The sequence below is a fragment of the Mastigoproctus giganteus genome, chromosome 2, assembly GCF_048544385.1.
Source record: "Mastigoproctus giganteus isolate SK-2022 chromosome 2, ASM4854438v1, whole genome shotgun sequence".
NCBI lineage: Eukaryota > Metazoa > Arthropoda > Arachnida > Uropygi > Thelyphonidae > Mastigoproctus > Mastigoproctus giganteus.
Window position 1 is genome coordinate 197,021,556 of NC_143576.1, and position 25,100 is coordinate 197,046,655.

The 25,100-nt window shown below is 36.9% G+C and overlaps 1 protein-coding gene across 1 annotated transcript in view; it reads left to right on the plus strand.

Annotated features, from left to right (window-relative positions):
* LOC150089894 (A disintegrin and metalloproteinase with thrombospondin motifs 16-like) overlaps positions 1 to 25,100 on the plus strand; it is a 93,038-nt gene that overhangs the window by 44,182 nt on the left and 23,756 nt on the right. The window contains exons 4-16 of the mRNA XM_090389692.1: positions 5,763 to 6,012; positions 9,323 to 9,549; positions 10,874 to 10,957; positions 11,123 to 11,282; positions 13,089 to 13,194; positions 14,335 to 14,472; positions 18,251 to 18,404; positions 18,511 to 18,609; positions 18,818 to 18,966; positions 20,239 to 20,302; positions 20,441 to 20,552; positions 21,122 to 21,252; positions 22,007 to 22,130. Of these exons, the coding sequence (XP_090245818.1) occupies positions 5,763 to 6,012; positions 9,323 to 9,549; positions 10,874 to 10,957; positions 11,123 to 11,282; positions 13,089 to 13,194; positions 14,335 to 14,472; positions 18,251 to 18,404; positions 18,511 to 18,609; positions 18,818 to 18,966; positions 20,239 to 20,302; positions 20,441 to 20,552; positions 21,122 to 21,252; positions 22,007 to 22,130 (1,798 nt within the window). The remainder of the gene's footprint in view (positions 1 to 5,762; positions 6,013 to 9,322; positions 9,550 to 10,873; positions 10,958 to 11,122; positions 11,283 to 13,088; positions 13,195 to 14,334; positions 14,473 to 18,250; positions 18,405 to 18,510; positions 18,610 to 18,817; positions 18,967 to 20,238; positions 20,303 to 20,440; positions 20,553 to 21,121; positions 21,253 to 22,006; positions 22,131 to 25,100) is intronic.

Sequence of the window (25,100 nt, forward strand, 5' to 3'; positions counted from 1 at the left end):
ATTTTCACCAATAGAGCATATTTAAGGAGCTCAGAGATTCTAATCTCTTCGTTAGCTCAATTAGGAAGAATTTGTGAGAACAATGGCGTACTCATTGGAGGAATACTCTTGATGTTAGAAGCACGTAAACGGCAACGCCACTGCAGCAACTTAAAATGCCCTGGTGGGTAGCACAGTGGTATCGTCACCGTCCTCCCCACACCGGGTGGAAAAGGCCCGGGTTCGAATCCTGTCGATGACGCGAGGAACTTTAATGAGCTTTTTTCACTCCGTGGCTGAGTTAGTCGGTCTCAGGTAGATAGCAAGGTTTCACCCCCAGAAACTGGGGGGTTTTCGTCCAGCAGAACAGGTAAATCTACCACAATACATATATGGATATATGTAAGAAATTACGGGTGGCCCTAATATAATTAATATTACTAGTGTGAAAAGTTTGATCCTTGAGGAAGTGAGGTAAGTCGATGTTTCCATGAGATCAAAAAAGAATTTATGTGTTTAATAGCTGTAGGTACTGCCAAAGCACAGTGTGTTGTGGATCTGGGGGTATATTTCTTGAATTGCCCATGGCACTTGAAGTTCATTAATTCACTGATCTCTCTCTCTTTCTTTTTCTCTCTCAGGATCGTGCAAAGGTACTTGGGGGAAGTAATGGAAAAGAGGTTAAGGGGCCTCGTTTATTTATGTCGAGGCTCTGATGGCTCCCTCGAATGCTCCGCACCCCTATAAATGGGGACCTTGGTGCTGCGCATCCAACGCATCCCCCATTTGCACGGCCGTGTTCTATCTCTCTATCTAATCTAGACTACATGCAATATGGCCCTGAATAAAGTAGCTCGAAAAGTGAAAGCATTTTTCTGGTTACTTTATTCAGAGTGCATATTGCACATTTCAGTGAGCATGAGCTAAACTAGAGATTGGCTATTTTGCGAAAAAAAATCCCTTACTTCATTATCTATGCTATTGTGTTGAAGTGCTTAAAGTGCAGTCTTCTTCCAGTCACATAGTTCCCTGAGGAGCTGTTGTGACCACCAACAAAATCCTCCAACTGCATCGATCATATGCTATACGACCGGCATCGCAAAATGTCACGCCCAAAAGTTCACTTATCCTATCCTTCCACCTAGTTGCAGGTCTTCCTTTAACAGCAGTTTTTGGAGTTGGTTTTGTTATGGTCTTTGTGGCATCAGAGACCATATTGTAGGGTTTTAGGCATATCAACAACTTAGGCCATATTGCGATGTATATAATATGTTTGTAAATTGAGTGTTCTACAGTCTGCTGTTTGCTAAAAGAAACACCAGCGTTTCCAGAGAGATAAAAACCATGCTACCCTCAACCAAACCCCAAGTAACTCAGCCACGTTGTGAAAAAGACCCATAAAAATTCTTCCTCATTGACAGAACTCGAACTCAGGTCTTTTCCATTCAGTGTGGGGGAGGACGATGATTATACCAACTGTGCTACCCACAAGAGCTTATGGTGGGGGTGACCAACCACTAAAGAAATTAGTTTGGAGTAAGAAAACAGTTTCAAAAACAGTCTCTGTCAAATTAGAGCGCGGATGCAAAAAATCAAACCATCAAATTGGCTTTATGTTGATACAGAGCGCAATTTGGACTATTTTTTTCTAGACCATACTGTACTTTCAGGTATAAAAATTATAGTGGAAAGTTTCGCTTTTAATTTTAAGGACATTCAGTTAATACCAAAACAAACTTCAACGAGAGAGGAAGGAGAAGGAGAATAATTACAAAAGACAGTCACAAATGTGGAGAATGCAGATGGCGTTTAGGTAAAATCACAAAAAGTAAAGCGATAAGAGAAGAATTGCTTCACGGCTGCCAACAATTGTCTTCAATTAACCTTAAAGCAATACCTCCGTGTCAGTGACAAGCGCATTGCCCCTTCTACCAGGGCGTAACCGGCTATCTCTCAGCCTTTCACCTCTGCACACTAATTTAAGTTTTTTCCGAAGTAAATACAAAGACGCGATGAAGCATCTGACAGTGAAAGCAACTCGTCTTCATCAGTAACTTGGCAAGCGCATGCTGCGTATTTGCAGGATGCACGTGTAATCGTTCATTCGAGGAGACGTGGCATTCAGCCAACGATGCTGCTCTTTTTCTGGGGTTTTGGGTCTTGGCTTACAGGTGGAGAATGAAAATGAGTCCAAAGCGTATTTCTTCTATTGCTGACGATAATTAGTTCACTGATTTCTCTTTCTCTTTTGCTCTCCTACTCTCGAGACCTATTAGGTGTGATCATTTGGATTCCACCAATTTGGGTTCCAAATCGTCAGACTCGAACAGAAATTGGTATTTCTTAATACCTTCCTTCCATATCTACGCTCTCATTTCTAAACCTTCCAAAACTTTTGTTTTTTCATTAGATCCATGGATCTTCTTTCTATACAAGAAGACGGTCAGACCGCATTTCGAATATTCACGTCTGGAGACTGCGCTCTCCTAGGAAGCATAGTTGGTATAATCACTGTCCTTCCCACACCGAGTAGAAAAGACCTGAGTTCGAATCTCGTAAATGACGCGAGAAATTTTCGAAAGAGTCGGTTTCAGGCGAGGGTAGCATGGTTTTTCTCCCTGAAACTCTCTCTTTTCGTGGGGTAAACAAGAAATCGACCACGAAACCCACACAGTTTACAAACAGGTCTAATCTTCCGTTGCTTACCAAAATTCTAAATTAGTTTCCTCTTCTTGTTTCGCAGGTTTTGTCTTTGAAGAACTATATTGGTTGCAGTTCTCTAGTTTTACGTCTTTTTCAGCTGTAGCCTCCAGACCTGAACGTGGTATTTCAAATGAGGTCTTACTGGTGTTTCATGGTTTTCCCCATCTCAGAAACGTATGATTTCGTCCTGCAAAACATTATAGAGCAACAGGGAGAATGGATACAAAACAAAGTCCGGTCGAAGTGTCCATGTGCTGAATTTGACTCGCAACTGGCCCAGACTTCCTTTAAAAATCGGTTCAATACGAGGGTTTTATAAGGATACGCATTAGCGTGTCCTTATAAAACCCTCGTATTGAATCGATATCTTCAGGAGGAGCATATAGTCCATACGGTTGGCACAATATGGCCCAAGAGGCCCTTGTGCCAAAAACCTCAAATACAACAACAACAGTCCATACGGAATGGCAGGCAAATCTTCTGAAGGCAATCCTGCAGAGCATGCCTTGGGATGCTCTTCACAAGAGGTTTTCCGTTACAGCTCCCGCTCCTCTGAAAATCATCTCTGGGCTTCCTTCAATTGTTTGCGTTAAATGCTAATTTATCCAGCACTAATATACAATCTTATTCTCAGCCTTGGATGATCATAAACTAATTTGCACAACTCTAATTTCAAAGCGAAGTTTGTCCAGTCTATATTACGAGAATCGTAAGACACCTTACGTTTCTCTAAGTTTTATTTTGTCACAATGCAATAAAAAATTTGATTTATTTACTTTTCATCTTTGTCTCTTAGATTTTTAGCAACAGCGTTTGAAGATCTTTCCCTTCTACCTCTCTCTATAAATCGTTATTTTTAATCAATGTTGCTAGATCTTACACAACTTGATTAAATGACCTGAAACGGAGCAAAGTTTCCATCAGGAAATAATGATTCAATGGTCTGACTCCAGTGCATCTGAAACCTTTAATATCATCTACTGCTGCAGCATTATACCAAGTTGGAGCAAATACTATTCGACATCGAAACCTAAAGAATGGAAAATTGTTGCGGAACCATATAGAAGCTTCCTGATCATAAAATATTTTTTTTTGCAGAGGTTTTAAACACAGAATGATCAAGAGGTTGGAGACTATGAGTTGTATGTGGTGGCAAGCAACGAAATTCAATTTGATTTCTTGGCAGTATTCTGTGACTGACAAGTAACAAAATGATAGCTGTCGATCCATAATCAACAAGGTGTTAACTAGTGTCTTGTGCTTGTAAAAATGCCTTAACCATAAAAGAAAGTCATTCCCATAGATGTAGCCAATTTCCCCTAACAATTTGACTTGAAGGTGATAAACCATCAGTAAATTCCACGGATAGAATAAGTATCATATTACTTTTTAATCCCATACGAAAACAAAAAGTTACTACTTGATCCATTGTATCCGTCATAATTTGATTCAAATTACCTGATTTGTAGCCCTCATGGGTATCATAGTTGGTATAATCACCGTCCTCCCCACACCGGGTAGAAAAGATCTAAGTTCGAATTCCGTCAATGACGCAAGAAATTTTCTTGGTCTCCTTCACAACGTAGTAGTAATAGAGGCATGGGATGCAAGAAAGCAATATGAGCTTATGCATCATCAGCCAAAAGAAAATCACAATTTCACGCAACCATTCCCTCTAAAAGTTTGTTCAGTTCCTCCTTGAATTTATTTAAGCTATCAACTTCCACAATGACAGATGGAAAAGTTTGTTCCAGCAATTAACCACCAGCTGGCTAAAGGCAAATTTCCGCACATATATCCTTCAACTGTCTTTCCTCAATTTGAATTTATGCCCCCTCAGGTTCGTAATCTGATCAAGCGGAAGAATCCCATCAGAATTCAGCGTGCTCAACCCATTCAAGGCCTTATACGCCTCAATCAGATCATCTCGCAAGAGCCTAGTCTCCAGCCGCTACAATTTGCAGAATTTAAGCTTTTCTTGGTAAGAGGACCCCTTCGTTCCCCTCACCTATCTTGTTGCCCTTCTCTGTACACGCTCAAGCAACTCTACGTTCTTCCTAAAATGAGGCCTTCCTAAAATGATCCTTCCTAAAACATGGCTGAGTTAATCAGTCTCAGGCGAGAGCAGCATGATTTTTCTCCTGGAAACTCGAGTTTTTTGTCGAAAACAGCAAATCGGCCACAGAACACAGGCAATTTACAGACATGGCTTAAGTTGCTCATGCGCCTAAACCCCTACAACAGCGACCAGATTTCTGTGTTATTTATATTAATAGGGGGGGGGGGGAATAGAATTACAAGCCAAAATGCTGAATTAAAGCTGGGTTCAACCTTTTCTAACCATATGTGCTCTTCCCAAGCTCACATTTGAACTTGGGAAGAGCACATATGGAAATTTTCGCATTTCCAGTACTGTTTATTGACCCGCTTAACATTTCAAATGTTAAATTAAGGCCCTTTCAATTCTGGTATCCAATTTTTCGTTTCCAGTAACCAAAGATTTTTACCTAAAAGTTTCATATTTAAGAAAATAACTGAGAATTTGTAAATGTACTTCACTCTAACTCTTAACTCTAACACTGACGTTTGACCACCTGGCTACATCAGAACCCTCTAGTGAGAAAATTTGAAAAAAGCTTTATTTGATTCAAATATCTTGTCGATCAAAATATCCAGACTTTACCCTTTTTGAAGAATTTGTTTTGCTTTGATTTTGGATTCGGTGAATGCATTTTTCCCTGGACAGAGAGAGAGTCTTAGGAGGATTTCGAAATTCTTTGTATACCGAACATGGTACATTCATTGAAATTTTGTTTATTTCGCTTTCAACCAGAAGTTAATTCCCAGTTGTTTCTGCTTTAGACCAACCTTTCCTACCATAAAAAATTTTTAGATAGGCTAAAATATATCGAATTTAAGTTTCCAATGAACAAATAAAAGATTATATATCGATTACACACGTTTTATTAATCCTGCTAATTTTACCAGTTCTTCCTTGGTTAGATCAAGTTAAATTATGTAGGTCAAAAGCAAGACGCCTTTCTTTCCATAAACCACCATTTTCTTTTCTTTTTTAACAGACGGGATTAATCAAGACAGGCCACGAAGAAGAATTTCTTATCGAGCCCCTATCTGGCAGCAACGGAGGAGGGAGTAGGGAGCAAATCTCATCTCCTGTACCACATGTGATGAAAAAACGCAAAACGCGGGCCGCGATATTCGGAGAGATGAAGAATGCAGTCGGCGATAAGAAAAGTTTACCGCAGGTATCTGAAGGTCAAGATGAGGCCATCCAAGATCAAGTCCATTTTTGTGGAAAGAAAAAGAGATGTAGGTTGCTTAAATTTTTTGACCATATTGCACATGCTCGCAAATAATGTTAATTAACGCTAATCTTCAAACAGGATTCGTAGCGAATTTGGTTAATAAAAGTTAGAATGATAATTAAATTTTGATTAGCTGTGTGAACGAAATTGGGACACATATCCGTAGATGACCAAAATATTCAATTAATAAGATGGAAAATCAATCGATGTTTAATAATATCTGCATAAGATTTTTCGATATTTATTTTGGAGTTAAAAACACTATTTTTTTTTATTTCGTTTGTTTATAAATCCTATTGGGTTATAAAGTTTGGCACGATCCCGATGGGTGTTTGCCATCTGGCACTATTTATTCTAGGATGATTGCGTTACTCTCCTCCACCAAAATTAAGGAGCCAGCGCTAACGCATAAAACATATGAAACTCGGCTCAGAAAACAACAATTCATTATGTTTCATTAATAAATCATGATCAAATTCCATTTCGTCGAGAGTTGATGGCAAAAGTTTCAAAATTCTGCATGGTTAGAAAGATGCAGTTTTTGAGTTGGCAGACTGTACTGGCTTGACGTTAAGCTGGCTTCGGTTAAAACTGGAGAATGATCAAGGACCGAACGTGCACAACCGACGATGGTGAAAAAACTTTCCGAAAATTCTTCGACTGTTAAAAGAAATTGGAGAGCCACTGAAAATTATAGCCGAGATGAGAAGTACGCCCATTCAAAATTCCTGTATCAACAGGCGTTTTCTATTTCACCTCATCCACTGGAGTGATCAACTACACGAGCATCCTAACCTCTGAAAGACATCCAAACAACCTGAAACGTTGCCAACTCCATTCCAGCAGAATTCTAAAATTGTTTTTTTACTTAACGAATATTTCTTTTGGAGAATGGACAAATAGAGAAAAAGAGGGAGCAGTTTGCATCATGGACTGTCTCTTCGAATGAAAAGTTGAGCACAGTTATTAATCATTTGACAAGTTTAAGGAACAAAACAACCCTCATAATACAACACATTTAGGTAGAGAAAATCCATAATTTACATGTTCGCTGACCAGTGTGAATTTCAATTTCAATATTCTGATAATAATGAGGACAAGCTTCTCGTAATCTTTAAAACTACCTGGAACATCTTTTAAAAAATCTGGAGTGATGATTCCACTGATGGAGTCAGTATAATGGTTGGTAAACATTCTGGGGTAATAAACCGATTATGACAAATGTACCAAAGGTTTTCAAATGACAATGGTTTAATCATATGCTAGTTGTCTGTGTCTAAGATACCGAAAAACATGAGAGTATCAAACCATTTTAAATTTTATGAATAAATTGTACAGTTTGTACATAGGTACTGTATACACAAACTGTACATAAGTTTATGTACAGTTTGTGCATACCTATGTACACAAACAGAGAATGCCTGCGCGATCTGGGATTACATTTTATGCAAGTAGGGTGAGGTTTTGTATTTGAAAAACAATATAAAGGAGTGTGGACATCATATGGAGCCTTTATTGTCAATTTAAAATGCCATATGAAGGAAACGCAATCGAATTACTCTTGAGACGACATTTATTGAGGAAAATAACTGAATATCCAGATTTTGGATTTAGGGCTAATGTCTCATATCCGTCAAGAATTGTCGAAGTTATCCAATAGAAAAATTATATCCGTTAAATAAAAACCAATTTATTCAAAACGTAGTTGATAGGATGAGATTAAGACTTTTTTTCGGATTCAGACAGTGAAAATGATCAACTGTTTGAAAATATTTCTATACTAAACCTAGAAAAAATATAAACAAAACATATGTCATGGGAAAGGGAGCTGAAATCACAAGAATCTGTAGAAGCTTCAATGTTGATGAAATGTAGATATTTAGAGGATTAACTAACTTTAATGAAAATATCCAAGCTCGAGTCATGCCAAAAAATTTGAATACCTTCTAAAGATGGTCTCAACTTTGCCTTGTTCGACAGCTGAATTGGAATTCAATGCAGTTTAATGAATGACATAATCAATGATTTGAGCAACCTTTTTCTATTGTTTTGCAGTTAAAAAAAAAAAAACAAGGATCATATGGTCTGACGAGTCTGAATGGTTCTGATTGTATCTGAATGGTTCGAGGAATACTCCCATGATTTTCAACATCTACCCTCACCGCCTAATTCTACAGATTTAAATTCAATTGGGAATGTCTGGGATTTGTTGGAAAGGGCAATTCGGCTTCGCAGTTCTCTACCGACCACAATACAGTAACTGACAAATGGAAGATTGGTCAAATCTGGAGCTAGACTGCATCAGATACCCAGTAGAATCCATTCCGCGATGTGTATGAATTGTAATTCGGAAAACAGTGGCTCTACTGGTTATTGGTTTCGATTTTTTTGTTCAGTGAGTGTATATTAATAATATAATTTAAACGTTAAATCTATCAGATGATCAAAAACGTTTATGAGGATTTTTAGGATGGAACGTACATAAAAAATGTATTACAACTTACATAACATTGAAAAAGGAAAACGCTTCACGTTCCCTATGCTATTTGGAAGGAGGGTAGTAGATCGTAATGGACGAATACCAGCTATATACCACCAAACAAAACAAAATCTTCTGTTGATGACGCGGGGGCTTCAACGTGTACGGCACACGTTACAATACGATAACCGATGATGCGATTACATGGTGCTGCCATAAGACCTTTTTCGTCTCGTGTCAACAACTGAAAGCAGCGACAATCTAATTGATGATTTCTAGAGTTTGTTGTTGGCTGTGAGTTAATGTGGAAGTTTGCACACCTTTTTCAGTCGATGAAATGGAAACAAGTGGTTTCATTGCACACACTGAATCTTTCTGCAAACATCTGGTATGCATGTGTTTGGCTTGAATCCGACTCAATGGATCCCTTCAGTTCGGTTGGTCATCCCTCACGGAATGCATCAAGTGACTGAAAACTTGATTTAAGTTTTTCGGGTAGCGTATTTTCGAATGCTGTGCATGTCGTACAGGCTACTTGAATAGCGTTTATGCTCAATTTATAAGATAAACATGCTCGGATAACCGTAACTTGAGCAGCCATGTTTCGTCACTTTTCGCTATTTTATCAATATACATACAATTTTCGAAAGGAAAGACGAGAAGCAATAGTACTTTAAGATTTTGATAAGTGCACTGCACTGCTCTGTGAGGTAATAATTGTAATATATCCATTAATGCTGCGCAATATTTATGTTGTTAATGTAAATGTACTGTATCAATAGGTGGCAGACACCTATTAATAAACTAAACTGATTTACACCTGTTCTTTAAACAGACATGCCTCACAAACCAAGTAGAAGACATTTCTGGCTGCCTGGAGAGTTTCCAAGACGGCATAAAAGGTCACTGGAAGACGTCAGCGGAAACCCTGCATCGAAAAGTACTAGAGATCGTCGGAGTCGAAAGAGAAGTCTCGAAACCTTAGTGGTGGTCGATCGAGAAATGGTTAGGAAACACGGAACAGAGAACGTAACGACCTACGTTCTAACTGTGTTCAACATGGTAAGATTAATAATAATAAAAAAAGATTTTTCCATTGTCACTCCGTATTTAAAATAAGACTTAAAGCTAAATGGATTGGTTTATAATTAAATACAGCGTAATATCCGCCTTGCAATACTCCATCAGGAACAAACCTTGGATGTGACAACGGGCCATATCTGGTTATTCACCACATCTGTCAGGAGTGTGTTGAATAGAATCGGAAATTTATTTTCAACGTGAGCTGCATGAACTTATCCATATATATGGCACAACTCAGTTGTCTTTTCAGGTAGACAACTGATAATTATACATTTAACAGCATTCAGAACAGCCGGTATATTTAGTTAGGACGAATCTGAACATTCCTGCAACTTTAAAAGTGTTTGGAAGATTAATAAAAAATAAAAGTACTTTTTATGAATATATACTTATTAGTCAAATAAAAAACATTCAACCAATTATTTATTTATTTATTAATTCGTTTTTACACAAAATATTCCCAAGTATTCAAAATGTTTGCCTTCAACCTGGTACAAAATTCATATCGACAAACAAGTGATTCTTCCTCTTATTTTTTTTTTTTTTATGGTAAAATGCTGTAGGAGGCTGTGTGCACATGTATATACGTAGCCGCTTAGCTCTTCTGACCTAAATCATCAGATTTACTTGAGATCCACTGAGATAAGTACACAGAACTGAGATGTAGACTCTAGCTTATCACTTTAGCGTGATCGGCTCGATACCACAGTAGTCACAATCAGCATTGTTCCGCATCGTGTGCAAAAAGTCCCGAGTTCGAATCCCATTAGGTTGAGGGAACTTTATGGGTGTTTTTTTACACAATGTCGAGTTAGGATCACACGGTTTTTCTACAGAAAACTTGAAGATTTCATCCAGCAAAACACTGGATGAAAAACCAAGGAACAGACTCTCTTTTAATTGGTGGTAATTTATGTCCTCATGGAGTTGTAAACTAGACCAAATTTCAGACACAATACTGATTTTTCATTTTCTAAGTTGTCGCTGTAAAAATACTAATTTAAAAATAAATAAGAGCGCCACATCCTGTAGTAGTCAGAAGAGTTGCTTGTTTAAAAGTATGCAAGCAGGTTGACATTTCGAGTTCTCCGGAATATTTTGTGTAAAAAAAATAATAATAAATTGCAAATAAATGTAATAATTATTATTCCAAAGTCTTGCGTCTTTTCCCATATTATGAACACATCAGATTATATCAAATTCTAATTTTACTGGCTTTCATTTCTGTGAATTAATTTGTAAAGCTCACTTTTATATTCTCGATTGCCTGCATTGCGATTTTAATTTGTTATCCAACTTGTAGGTGGCAACACTGTATCAAGATAGGACCATTGGTTCCAACGTCAGTATTGTCCTTGTTGGATTGATTCTACTTGAAGGCGAAGAGGTAAGAAATTATTTTTTTAAATTCATCGGCTGTATATCTGCATATAGTTTGTATCGATTTAAACTATTTAAACGAAATTAAAACAAATTTAGTTTAAATAATTGTTTTAAGCAAATGATTTTATTTAGTATGAAGCACGATGTTAATTTGTTTCATTTTTACTAGCCCGGGCTCAGTCTTGTACATAACGCCGAACAGTCTTTGTCGAGTTTCTGTCAGTGGCAGTCAACTCTCCAAACTACCAAAGGATCTCATCACGACCATGCCGTGCTGTTAACTGGATTGGACATCTGCTCCTGGAAAGATGAACCGTGCGATACTTTAGGTAAATTAAATTTATATTAATAGTAATAGAAGGTTTAGTAATAATACATAAAACATAATCTCTGTCTGAGATGCTAATCGAATAACCAGATAAAGTTGCTGAATAATTCTTTGATGTGGAAAGCAGTAAGGGAAAAAAAAAAAAAAAACACAGCACAACGTCCAGTCGAAGTGTCAAGTGGTTGAAGGTGACTCATAATGTTGTAAAAGACTGCGAAACTAGTTCCAAAACAGGTGTACCGTCCAATACTGTCTTCGCGCCACTTCCCCCATTATCTTGACTAACTACAAGGTGTCACAAAGACATCGTAGCGGTAACGTTCATCAAAGCTTGTTAGATCTATAGGAGAGCATGTATTCAGGAATACTGTGTACAGGTTTCATGAGAGAAGTTTAAAGGACCAACTGTTTTCCCCTTGACCCCAATACACAGACAAACTCGCTGAACTGGCTGATAGAAAGTCCACTGAACAGCAAAGTAATAGAGAATGATGCCTTTCACTGGTAAATTCAGATGAAGACTTCAATCAGATTCTCGATGCACTTTCACCTAAAAAGGGGCGGAAACTATTTTCTCTTCCAGAGAGACACGTCTGAAGGTAGGTGGTTTATTGACGTTTGCTGGAATCACTTTCACTGGCCGTCCAATCTCCATGCGAGGTCATCTCATGGTAAAGTATCAAAATAAAAGATCCTTGATCCTTATGATGACCCTTTCTTAGGAGCAATCGGTTCAGACTTTGCTTTAATTGCCAATAATTCATGTTCTCACAGCGCTCTCCTAGTGAATCAGTAACTTTAGAGGAAGTACATAACTTGTATGGAATAGCTTTCCGGTTCTCCAGATCTCAGTCCAAGAGAACATGCCTGTGATGATCTAGGCATGAGAAGTTCCTATCAAAGGCTCTTCCCACCTTACTGAGCTTACGTCATCCCGTACACAAGAATGAGAATTGATACCTCCAACACTAATTAACATTCTCAATATGAGAAGTGGATTTTATGGCTGTGCTACCCAGAGATCACATGCCTTGCATCAAGGTATATTCCCAAAATTGAAGAGCTAACTTTGATTGCTCATGAACTTATTTGCATAACTCAATTTCAAATCATCAAATTTGTTCAGTCTTTATGCATTATTAAAACATTAAAATGAACATTTCACTAACATTTTGTAATAATCTGACAAAAGGTCTAATTCATTTACATTTTGCGTTTGTTCTTTGGGTTTTGAGTCCATTGCACGCACTGTAGAAAACACATCGAATATACTTCACACTAAATGAAATTCGTGGCGTGATTTATTCTTGTCTTGAAGTATGCGTCTTCAATTTCTCTTATAATCTTTAATACTTCAGTTACTGAAATTTGAACAGATCGAATTATATGTAGAAAAACGGTTATTTTCGGTTGATTTAAGCTTCATCTTCTTGGTACAGAGGTGTTTCTGCCACTATTAACATTAATGTTTCTCTTGATTTGCACGACATGTTTTTATTTGAGTTTAAATTTATAACAGAATACGTAAATTGAAGTCCACTTTATAAAATTTGAAATATTATTTATTTTATATACATGGATTCTTTTATAGATTTAAATTCTTTAATGTCTATTAATTCTTATAAACACTAATAACTTTAATTACTTTGGTACAAAAACAAATTAAAATTAATTGAATTAAATATGTATTGAGATGATAACATTTGTTGTGGCGATATTAACATTTCGATGGAGGCCTCTAGGATATAAATAAACGGTAACGTACAGCATATACTTAATTTCTTTCTTTCTTTCTTTCCCACTTTAGGTTATGCCCCAGTGAGTGGTATGTGCAGTAAATATCGCAGCTGTACTATCAATGAAGACACAGGTTTAGCACTAGCATTCACGGTGGCCCATGAAATCGGACATAAGTAAGCAGACCCCTTTATTTCCAATCAGACTTAATTATTAATAACACTAATTCTAATATAGTTTTTTTTTTATATAAATTATGTGAGTAATATAGCTTTTAAGATTCGTGCTATGAAAGTTCATACGTATATTACATGAATTCCTCATTTAAATCATTTTAGACTGACTGTCAGTCCCACCAATTATATCTTAATAAAGGAAAGCTGGATATGTGGATACCCACATATCCAGCGGGTTGTGGTAAACTTTATTTTTATTGGAATAGTCTTAGCACATTTGTCCCGAAACCAAGGTGGAGGATAATTTAGGATTGTGACAAGTAAATCCTTATAACAATAACCATTCTTACAAGGATTCAGTAGTCCAGTAGTCAAAGAACAGGCAGGTAACTTGAAATTACGTCCATCATCCTATTTGATATTATGAAATTCCAATAGATGCTATCTCTAGTAGCATCTATTGGAATTTATGATAGTGAAATCAACCATGACTGGTCTCTCTCTCTCTGCTAAAAGAGAAATGCAGTTCTTGCTTACGTGAACTGTAGGTTCGGCTGCAAGAGTCCATAGATTATGAGGAACCATTAATCACTTCCTACTTCCTCATTTGGAATACCGTGCACTATCTACCATTTCTCATTTTCAGAAGGACGGCAACGCTCTTAGGAAATTTACACGGATTACTGATGACCTCCGGTCTACTTCTTTCTCACAATGCCTTCAAGTGTTGCAGCCGATGCCCCTCAAAGATCGCCGACTGAGAGGAGATGCTATCTTCACCCATAAACTTCTCCGCGGCCTTGCCTACTCAAGAAGAATGACTGGAGACGGTAACAAGCCCTCCCTCTGTCTACCACCTCTCTGCATAAAACCCAACCTACACTTAAAGAGCCTTTCGCTATAAGGTTGTGAAATATCAAAATAATGCATTCTCCGGGAAAAAGGTTGTGAAATTTTCCAACTCCATGCAATTGCGCATTCTCTCTCTCTCTCTCTCTCTCTCTCTCTCTCTCTCTCTCTCTCTCATCAGTATAAGATTAATTAAGAAATGCTAAAAGTTATATCAATTTAATGATGATTTTTACAGGAACTACACTCAGTGGGTAATAATCTCGTATATGTTTTCTTTCTCTTTTTCAGTTTTGGAATGATTCATGATGGACGCGGATCCCTATGCGAAGGAACCAAAGGCAGCATCATGTCTCCGGTCCTAAGTGGAATTGACGGAACCTTCCTGTGGTCAACTTGCAGCAGGCGTGACCTTACCAAGTTCCTGGAGTAGGGGACCACCCGGCCATCTTCCTGGGGTGAATGGGATCTCTTTAAGTGTGAGCTAGTTCTCGCGATAAAAGAACACGCGCAACATACGAAAACTAGGGGATACGATATCCCCGTTGCAGATCCTTAAGTCTTTGGGAATGGAAAATACACAATATGTGCGAATATCACAAAACTCTTTTGAGGTCAAATTTCTTTCGAATATTAAATGCCTCTGAGCATTTTCCCAGCTGATCATGTACAAGTGGACGTTTGCATTATGAAGTTGGCCCTTCTTTGAGCAATTTCCCTGACCACTGTGAATGACCCAAATTTACAGTGGTATAAGCAGAAAAACCCAGCTGGCTTAATGACCACCAAATGCAATACTGACCAATCACATTTCATAATTCTCATTTTAATACCTGTACAAATAAACACCTCCTTAAAAGATTAAGATAACTTTTTTCATCTCTAAGTGTTATTAATAATATACAAAATATCGTAAACGACTTAAATGCTATTTAAAAACGTAAGTCCAAGAGTAAATCCATGAGATCCGAAGTCTTTTTTGTTTCGTAGTTTATACGTGTCGGATAAAACTGGAATTTATTACTCAATTTAAAATAGAATACTGTAATAGAATATATTCATATTTTATTAACACTAAAATCAATTACAACAATCATTTTTCATTTTTTAAATAGTAAAAAAAAAATCAATACATAATACTTAAGTGGTTCTAACTGCTATCTGCTACCACACAATTCGATAAACAAAATTTGAAGACATAAAAATAAAAATTATCTTTAATATAAAAATTAAAATTTTATGCAATTATTTTTGTATAAAAATAATTTTGAAAAAAATATTTCCCTTTTAAGGATTATTTACCACATAAGCCCTGATTACGATTCTTGTATGTGATAATCCCGAAGAATTGTCCATCAGTCATCAGTCATCATTGTCCATCAATGGGGTTATCAGTCAGTGAATAATTTTTTTACAGCTTATCCCAAAATGAGATTCAAAGGTCTGTACTGATCAGGCCATATTTTTGTCTATTGAAACCAGTACTCAACCGTCTTATCCACGCACATATTTGGTAGAAAACGTGGGCGTCACTAAAACATTCCACCGGTGGCAATTGAATTTCATAATTCGCACAAGGCCAGCCATAAGACACTTTTGAACATTCAGAAAGTGATTTTACTTTTCATACCTCATGCATTTTCCAACAGGCGCCTCAGTAGCAAGGTGGGAAGGAGCAGAAGTGCATAGCACACGCTTCTTGATTAGACCGGGGTTCGAGCCCGTCACCACCAAATACGGAGGATGCGGAAAGGTCATGGAATGACCACCGCATATCCCGGAGCAATATGGCCTTAGTTGCTAATGCTCCTAAAAACCAAATAACAAACAAACAGCATTTTCCAACAGGTTCATCAACTTCGACCAGTCATGATGCTAATTTCATAGAAACTCCACTCAGTCAACACATCCTGTTTAATTCACGCTGTGCATGCATGATTCTCTTGTTAAGCCGTCTGTAATGAAACACCATCACAAAATATTTACGTACATGCTTACGATAAATCGAATATCATTCCGGATAAATCGAATATCATAGCAGGGGGTGTCTGATTGTTTTTGGTAGGCATATATATGGCAATTGCGAGTGCATGATTTTTTACTGTAATTTTTAAGGCAGAAATATTTACCGTTCTGCAAGAATTAATTTTTCTGTGTAGGGTATCAACTGCTCTTTACCATTATAAATCCTTATTGCCATCATTTTTTTCAGGATAACAACCAATCATACACCGATGAAAAGAAAAGTTTTTAAGTTTCTTTCCGTCTGTAATTGTTCGACAGTAGGAGCTGCTGGATATGGGACATGGATAGGATATTTTTTCCTGTTTAAGCGCAATTTTCTCCAAGTTTTTGAGAAAGGGAGCCCATTCCAATCATTGGCACATGGCTTCCCAAAAATGTTAACCTCCCCAGCTGTGGATCAATGACTTCACATGATTGGATCGGCCGCATTAACTTCACATGCTGCTCAGCTGGCTAAATGCTAGATATATATCCCAAAAGGTTAAGGTTTGGCCATCGTGTAGCCAGAAGGAGGCACCCAATCACTGATGAGCACTGTCTGTCAGACAGTTCGAACTACGTTATGTAGCCGGCCCACATTCAACCTACTGAGAACGAACATCTTCAGGCACCTCTCTCATATATCCGAAGACTGAATGAAACTTGAAAGCTTTTTTTTTTTTTTTCACTAATTTAAGATTAATTAATTTAAAATAAACTAATTGATTTTAATCATATGTAAGGTCTGATGGTGAAAATAAAGTCCTGATGAAAAAAATATAACGAATAGATTAATATTTTTATTTATTATGTACAGTGATTTCTTATTGTACTGAATAGTTTATCAATATAGTGAAACCTACTTTTGTTTAATTGATAGTGAAAGTGCACGTGTATTTGTGTATTCTTCACAAAGGCTGTTTAACTTTCTAAATATATTTTACAGAACATTTATTAACTGATGACAAACGTTCTACATTGTAACTGCTGGGATAAAACCGAACTGTCATATTAGAGTCATCCAATGTGTGTTATGTCCATAAATTGCGTACTTCGATTTGCTTGTTTTACTGGACAAAAAACCCGTTTTTTGTGGGGACAGGGGACCTTGCTTTCGCCTGAGACTGACTAACTCAGCCATGGAGTGAAAAAGCCTATAAAATTTTCTGGCGTCATTGACGGGATTCGAACCTGAACCTTTTCCAGTCGGTGTGGGAAGAACGGTGATTGAGATAGCTTCATACTCTTCTTTAATTTTGTCCTTTAATTAATTGTTTTAAGTGTGGCTGGTTTCTGTCGTGCACTAAATCCTTCAGGTAGCCTCATAAGTAGAAGATGTGCAGGGTTAGATCAGGTGAACGTGGAGGTACTCGACATTTCCTAGTCAACCTATCTACCGGTCTGTGGAATGATTACCAAGGTAGACCCTGACATTATGATGTACCCAGTTCTTTTGGTAAATCTTTTCATCCCCATAGAGCTCACAACTGATGGGCACAATACATTAAGTATGTGGGGACACATAATATCGATAACTGTCCCTACAAAAAAAAAAATAGTCCAACGATTCTTCTGAAAGAAACACAAACTGGACTATTGCTAGTAAGTTCGCTGCCTTTTTTCATGAATGTTTGGATGATTAGGGGACTAATACACACTGTTAGGTTTCTGTAGTATTGAGCTTGAACACTGCCTCATTCGACTAAACAATCTTTTCCAAAAATCTTGCATTTTCAACCATCTTCACTTAAAACCATTTCCAAAACTGAACTCGGCAATTGGGATCATCTTCATTCATGTCGTAATCTCGGCATATAAAACTGCCACTTAACTCTTTTGAGAATGAGATGCACGCTTGCTCTGCTGATTCCAGTCTGATAAGCAGTTCGTCTTACATGCATGCAGGTGCATATTAAAGTTCGAAATGAGTCAAGAAACACCAAATATACCTATGCATGTCTTATACGATGAGGACCTATTAGCTGTATTCTGTAGCATTTTGGTAAGACAGTGTAAATCTTTTAAAATAATATTCTATTATTTTTTCTGTATTATGTGATAGCTAACAAGACAATTTTCACGCTCGCGAATTATTTCCGATATCTAAATTCTTTAGAAGAAAGAAATATTTTGATACATAAAAATTCATAAATCTGTAGATTTATTTCTACCAAAGTTATGATATATTTTCACTTTCTCTTAGTTCTACACGAGCTTATTGCCTGGAAAATGAACCCCAATATAACGGAGAGTTCAAGTTTCCAGACAGTCTTCCTGGCCAGATGTACGATGCAGACATGCAGTGCAAACTACAGTTTGGAAGTCGTTCTCAGTTGTGTGCACTCTATCACAATGACGTAAGTTTTTGTTTCAATAGGAACTGAGAATATTGGGAATTTTACATATTTTTTTTATTATTCCAAATGGTTTTCCTGTATAATAATATTCCGTGTTCAATCCTAGCATGATCTCTGCAAGGCATTGTGGTGTTTACGCACGGGAAGAGAATGCGAAACGAAGTTTTTACCAGCTGCAGAAGGAACTCCCTGTGGTCATAATAAGGTAAATCGAGATTAAGAAACAAGCCATTTCAAATTCTTCTTGGCACTTAATTTATAACAAATACTGGGAATCTCAGAACTTCGTATATTGATGTAATCATTATAATAAAAGTAATTATAATTGCTATAGTTATGATAATTATTATTGGAATAAATTTTCCGCTATTCAATTGGACTAATTCAATGTCTTTCAAAATTTTTATTTTCAGTGGTGTCGTAGAGGTGCATGCGTAGCGTACGGAGCTGATGGTCCCTTGCCATTAGATGGGGGATGGTCACCTTACAGCCACTGGAGTGTTTGTTCCAAAGAATGCGGAGGTGGAATCATGTACAAAGAACGATTCTGCAACAATCCTAAGTAAATATTTGTTCCATTGTAATTCTATTTTAGTGTTATGTTTCTATTTTTAACTCTTTTATCCTTAATTATTACAGAAGAGTTATAGAAGTATCGTTTTAAAAAGGCTTAACCTGCACAATGGTATTAAAACTGAGCAGCATATTTTCGTTACAACTACAAATATCTATAGAATCGCATTGTAGCATTAGCACTATCGTTATGGTGTCCATGTTCGATCATTCCCATATCGTCCATGCCAATTCTGGAGGTAAAAAAAAAAGATAGAAAACCAAGAAGATATACTAACATGGTTTTCCCTTAAATTCCCATAGTCTGTGTTCATTCACAGAAAGAATACACCCACCATTTTGTATGTAATACCATTTCCATTTGTCAGCTTCATTTCTAGAAAAACTTACAGACTTTCGCCATTTATTTATTTCCGAGCGAGGGAGTACAGTAGTACATGTGCTTGGGTTGATCGCGGTTCAAAGTAAGAAACCAGAACAATAATATGATTAGAAATATTTATAGTAAATTTTTAAAAAATGCATTCTAATTTTAGCTTTAAAACCATATGATAGTTTCCCAACATTTCATTGAGTATCAGAAATACCTTCACAATATCAATTAGTGTTTAATTTTCTGAAAGATTTCCAATACATATCAAACTCTAACAGTATCGGAATTTCATATAGAGCAGCTTCAAGAGCAGCTTAGTATTTTTAGATAACACTGTTCACTAAGCTGTACACAGAGAAAACAGCGCAGTATTCTCTAACTATGTCCAATGTTTAAATGCGCAATGTGTCTCAAACAATATGATTCCCACTGATACTCGAAGCCATTTCTACTACACATGCGGCCATTGAATCTTCACTTGATAGACTGGACGATGTTTTGTATTCATGTGATTGCGTTCCTCTTCCTCAAACTTGAAACGTCCACTTCGGCGTCCTGGACACGACCACCTGGTTACCCAATATGAAGAGGTACCTTGTCTGAGGAATTTCAAATCGCTAATTGGATCAACGAACAAACAGGTGGACAAATGTTATCGTATATTCCGGTAGCCACATTTGAAGAAGTGAAAAATCTACTTATTCTCGGAGTATAAAACAAACATGCTATTTAAACCATTCTTTGCTTGTACAGTTGTATACTTGTCTCCTTAAAGCAACTTACTCTATAATAGTTTACATATTACTAAAACGTTTAGGATTAATATCTTTATAACATGTGTGCATAATAAAATCCACGGAAGATGCTGAAAATGATGTTTTTTTGCAGTCCTGGTCGTGGAGGGAAGTACTGCCAGGGAGAAGATAGAATGTATAAAGTGTGTAACATCCAAGTAAGTTCTGTTATAGTAAAAAGGATTGTTTAAAAAGGATGTTGTTTTAATTATTTTAATAGATTTTCCGAGAACATAATTAACTGTTACTACAGTGTAACTAATCAAGCTGAAACTGATATCGTTTTATGATTTTAGAAGTGTCCTAGCACTATCCCCGATTTCCGTTATCAGCACTGTGGAATTTTCAATAACAGAAGTATCAAGGGAAGTCGATATGCTTGGAAACCATATGACAGGGATTTGGGAGGTAGGTGTTCAATGTTGCCCCTTTCAATCTTACTTTTATTATCACTAATAAAGAGTTTTGTCTGGAAAGAAAGATAATTAACCAAACTGTAGAAGAAACTCTTCCTTTAAGATCAGGGCTAAGCTAGTAGATTGTAAAATCTTAAGGACATTGTGTCTAATTATTAAAAGAAGATAGCAACCCTGCGTGTGTGGGGAAGATATTTTTTTTACATCGTGTGTAACAAAATCCCCCTTCCCACATGAGGATCCTGGCATAATAGTTTCTTAGCATTTTCTTTATCGAAAAATAAATAAATGAATAAAGTTTATTCTGCATTTTAAATACTGGTTTATGTTGAGTATTTGAGATCATAATACATTAAAATTTTGTGATTTAATGGTCCCAGAAAACCGTGCTACTGATTGGAGGTTATAGTAGACTCTTAGAACATGTAGATAAACGCAGCTCATAGTTCAAGACGGTCATGAACTCTTTTCAATGTCATTTACAACTTATTTTTTAACAGAGGTTAGAAACATTTGGTGCGCATGATCTTTAACCAGTTTTCTTTTCTTATTTTTTTCTAGCTCTTTCCCGTTGTAGAGTTTACTGTGTTCCTGAGAGTAAAGATTTCTTTTTCGTCCTCTCAACTAAACTGGAAGATGGCACTCCTTGTCAAGAAGATTTTACCGGAGTCTGCATCGATGGAGAATGCAGGGTAAGAAAAAAAAAAATTCTAAATTTTAATATACACATCAAAAAATAAATAAAGGATCTGTCGCTTAGTTATCTATGAGTATAGAAATCAGTGGGTTAAAAAAATAGGAATCATACCACTCAGATTATATAAGCAACTTCTGTGGCCTATTAGATCCTGGATTGGATCCAATAGGCCACATTGGATTCAAACTTCCCAGTGATATATTATTGCAGTAGTCTGTTAGGAGGCATTGCGAATGGACACCGCTTTGTTAGCCTCTAAAACATACTACAGAATATTTTTGGCTTTAAAAATTTATTTATCGTTGTACACTACATAAATCTTCATATTTAAAGTTGTTTTACAGTAAAAATAAAAAATATATAAATAAATAAAAATTAGGGAATGAAAATTTCTCAGCCAGGATTTGCTGCTCAATGAATTCTATAGAGTAGCAAATCCGGAATAATACAACCTATCAGCAATTCCAAACGAAGCCTATTGGGAACTTCCAGTAGTTGCAAAAACGATTGAATCGGTGTATACAGATCTCCGAATAGCAGATAAGCTTCACCATTTCCCAATTATTTGTTCACTCACCGAACTTTTTCATCATACCTCGTACCATGAATGCAAATCGAAATTAATTCCAGTAGCATAAAATCCATTCGAAACAGGCGCTGAAAATGCAAAATTTCTCATTTATATCCATTATTTTAATAGTTTTTCTTTCTCTTTTTAATGCATTGCATCATCTTTGTTATACATGCAGAATGTTGGCTGTGATTACCTAATTGATTCCAGTGTCCAACCTGATATTTGTGGTGTATGTGGAGGCGATAATTCTACTTGCTATACTCTAAAGGGAAGCTATAATACAACTAACGTAACCGTAGGTAAGTTTTATTTTTTATTGTTACTGTTGCCCTAAAATATAGTTTAAAAAAAAAATCAAAGAGTACTTTATCGTATAAATTGTATTATATATATATTCCCAGTTGCACTTATAAACGCACTAATTATTGACCATAATACAGACTTAATTTGTGCATGCAATTACTAAAAACTCTGCAAACAAGACACATAATTCGCACAGCAGATCAAAATAAATGAATAAATAATGCAGGAAAATCAAAAGGATATTTAAAGAGAAATCTGAGGAATTTGTGCCAAGGAAACAGTTGCTTCAATAACCTGTATTTCTTTTCGACGAACTTTCCGAACCTTTCGAATAACTCCTGAACACCCCCACCCCCATACGTTATAGGGGGATGCTCTTTCGACGTTAGATACCTCAAAAACAACTCGGACAAAAATTGTTGCGTTCAAAGTGCAAAAGAGAAAATGATCATTCCCCACACCAGGCAAACTAAAGGAGAAATTGGAGACGAAGAAAAAAAGTCGAATTTAAATCATTCCCAATCAACGACTCTCTCTGGTACAACTCATATTCAGTCAAGTGAACACATTTCAGTGTTCGTTGAGAGCGAACCTCCACGACATGAATAGTTTACTACGGATACACAAAAACTTGCAGCCACTTCGATGTCTACAAACCGCTCCTGGTTGTGAATTAGAAATTAATCGTCCTCAAAGACGTCGTTGGAGAAACAAATCTTATCTGTTTCTACAGATCTAAAAACTTTCTACTGAAAAGGAAGTCATATCCTTGTTGGTTGTTTTCTTTGGACAACATCAAGGTCAACCCAACTTGTTTCAATATCAACTGATCTGCTCTTCAAAAATAATTTATATTCAATTCAGGATTATTTTGTATAACTGCTCCTTGATAAAAAGACGCTTAGGGATAAAAACTCTCTATTACCACAAGTCAGGACCTAAAATAGTTTGTCTGTGATTTACTTATCCCATCGAGTCAACTATCCTTCATTCAGTTTTATTTTCATCGGAAAGAATCATTACAAAAGTTCCCACATCCCATAGACGAAAAACTCTTCAATTTAAAGATCAAATTGCTGGTGGGATAATGATTTCAAATGAGCCGAATTCTTACCAATCAACTCTTCTAAGCAATACTCCCACCTTCCAAGAAACCATTGATAACCATGAACCGGCAAGACTAAAAATCTTTTTTGTCCTCAATTTTCCACAACAGTAGAAACCACAGCAGTATTCTAGCGATTTAAGAATCTGCACAAGTTGCCTCAGCCCCTAGCGACTGAGCCTCAAACTACAGCCCTACCATCGAGTGTCCTATCTATCGCACTCACATCACAGAAGCCCACGGTGGATGCCAGCGCCTAACAAAATAAGATAATATTTCAGAGCGCCAAGTAAAAAGAATAGAAGAAATGTATCAGATTACTATCATACCTACCAGAAAAAAGATATTCATTATAAGACTCAGCCCATCAACCTGGTGTGCTCAGAACTATGAGTGTTGTTTATTGACCACAAAGTCAATTTTCGATTTCCCTTATGCACCCACTAGTCTTGTGTACATGACCATGGCACGGATGCACCGCCTGCACCTAGGATGATAAGCCAGTGCTCGTACTCTGTAGGCAATGTGCGAACAGAGGGCACAGTGCATCCGAGCACAGGAATAAAAGTGCCCGAAATTCTAAAAAAAGAATCCCCTCAATCCAGACAAGGAGAAAGCCCCTCCTCTTTACTATCCTTTTTTTCCCCACATTAACTCTCGCACTACCTGTAGGACCAGCTCTGCTTTTAGGGATCTGCCACTGTTTAGTCGTGAACTAACTACAGAAAACCCATCTGATTTTTAGATTTTTGAATGAGATCTTTTTTTATAGGACTGTGTCCATCACAAATGAAGAGTTAGTTTGCGAAAAGTCTAGGGTCTGACAGTGCTATAGTAGAATCGTTAAAGAGTAAGGAGCGCTTTCACAAATCTCGGCGCGGGGGAAGGGGATACAAATTTGTAGTTATGCCTCTAGACTTTTTTTTTTTTTTTTTCAATTACGGTTAACAAATTTATTTATTTATTCCACAAGTTACGAACATTATATACATGCTAAAGAAAATAAAACTACTATGAAATCATTAATTCCAGATTTGGGTAGTGTCTGGTCCTGGTGTTCATATTTTTAAAGCTCCTAAAAAAAGTCGGAGCTTATCCTAGACCACGGTAATTGCATTTCAGGGTTGGCTCACCGCTTTGGGGGCTGTGCCACTGCAATTCGGTGAATCCAGCCTTGCCTATACAGGTACGTATGTGGAATAATTAGACAAGGCAACTGGCACGCAATCACCTCATCCAGATAGGCATTTGTCAACATTAAAACAAAGCAGTGACTATCCCATATACGGGTTAAAGGGGCTAAACCCCTTCCTTATGTAAAAATAATGCGGATTTTTTTTTTATTTATTATTTATTTTTTTACTGTAACATGGTGATTTTATTAAAATTTAATGATTCTCCGAACACTGCTGTAACCTCTCCCTTTAATCGCTTTAACCCTAAACGTTAGAAAATCCTTGGACCGCCACTGCAACAAAGCAATAGAAATACGAGACAGTAAGTTCGTCTGAATTTCTTAAACTGAATAGGGTGAACTGGAATGATAACGAAAAAAATCTCGGGGGAGGGGGGGGGGGAAGTACCTGAGTCTCCTTTGAAGCCTGGCTCAGGCCCTCTGTACTTAATCACAGATTCAAACAAAAATACTTTAATTTTTTTCTGGAGATCATTTTTGTTTTCTCAGTCCTGCCATACTTCAAAACTCCTACGAAGAAAGACATGACAAAAAATATCGAATGACAAAAGAAACATCGATTTCAATCCTTTGAAAACTCAGTCCTGTCTTTATATCTCATAAAAAGAGGATTCTTCTCCTCCTGTGGTTATCTTCGATGACACTCAGATTTCTAGGCAAGATCAT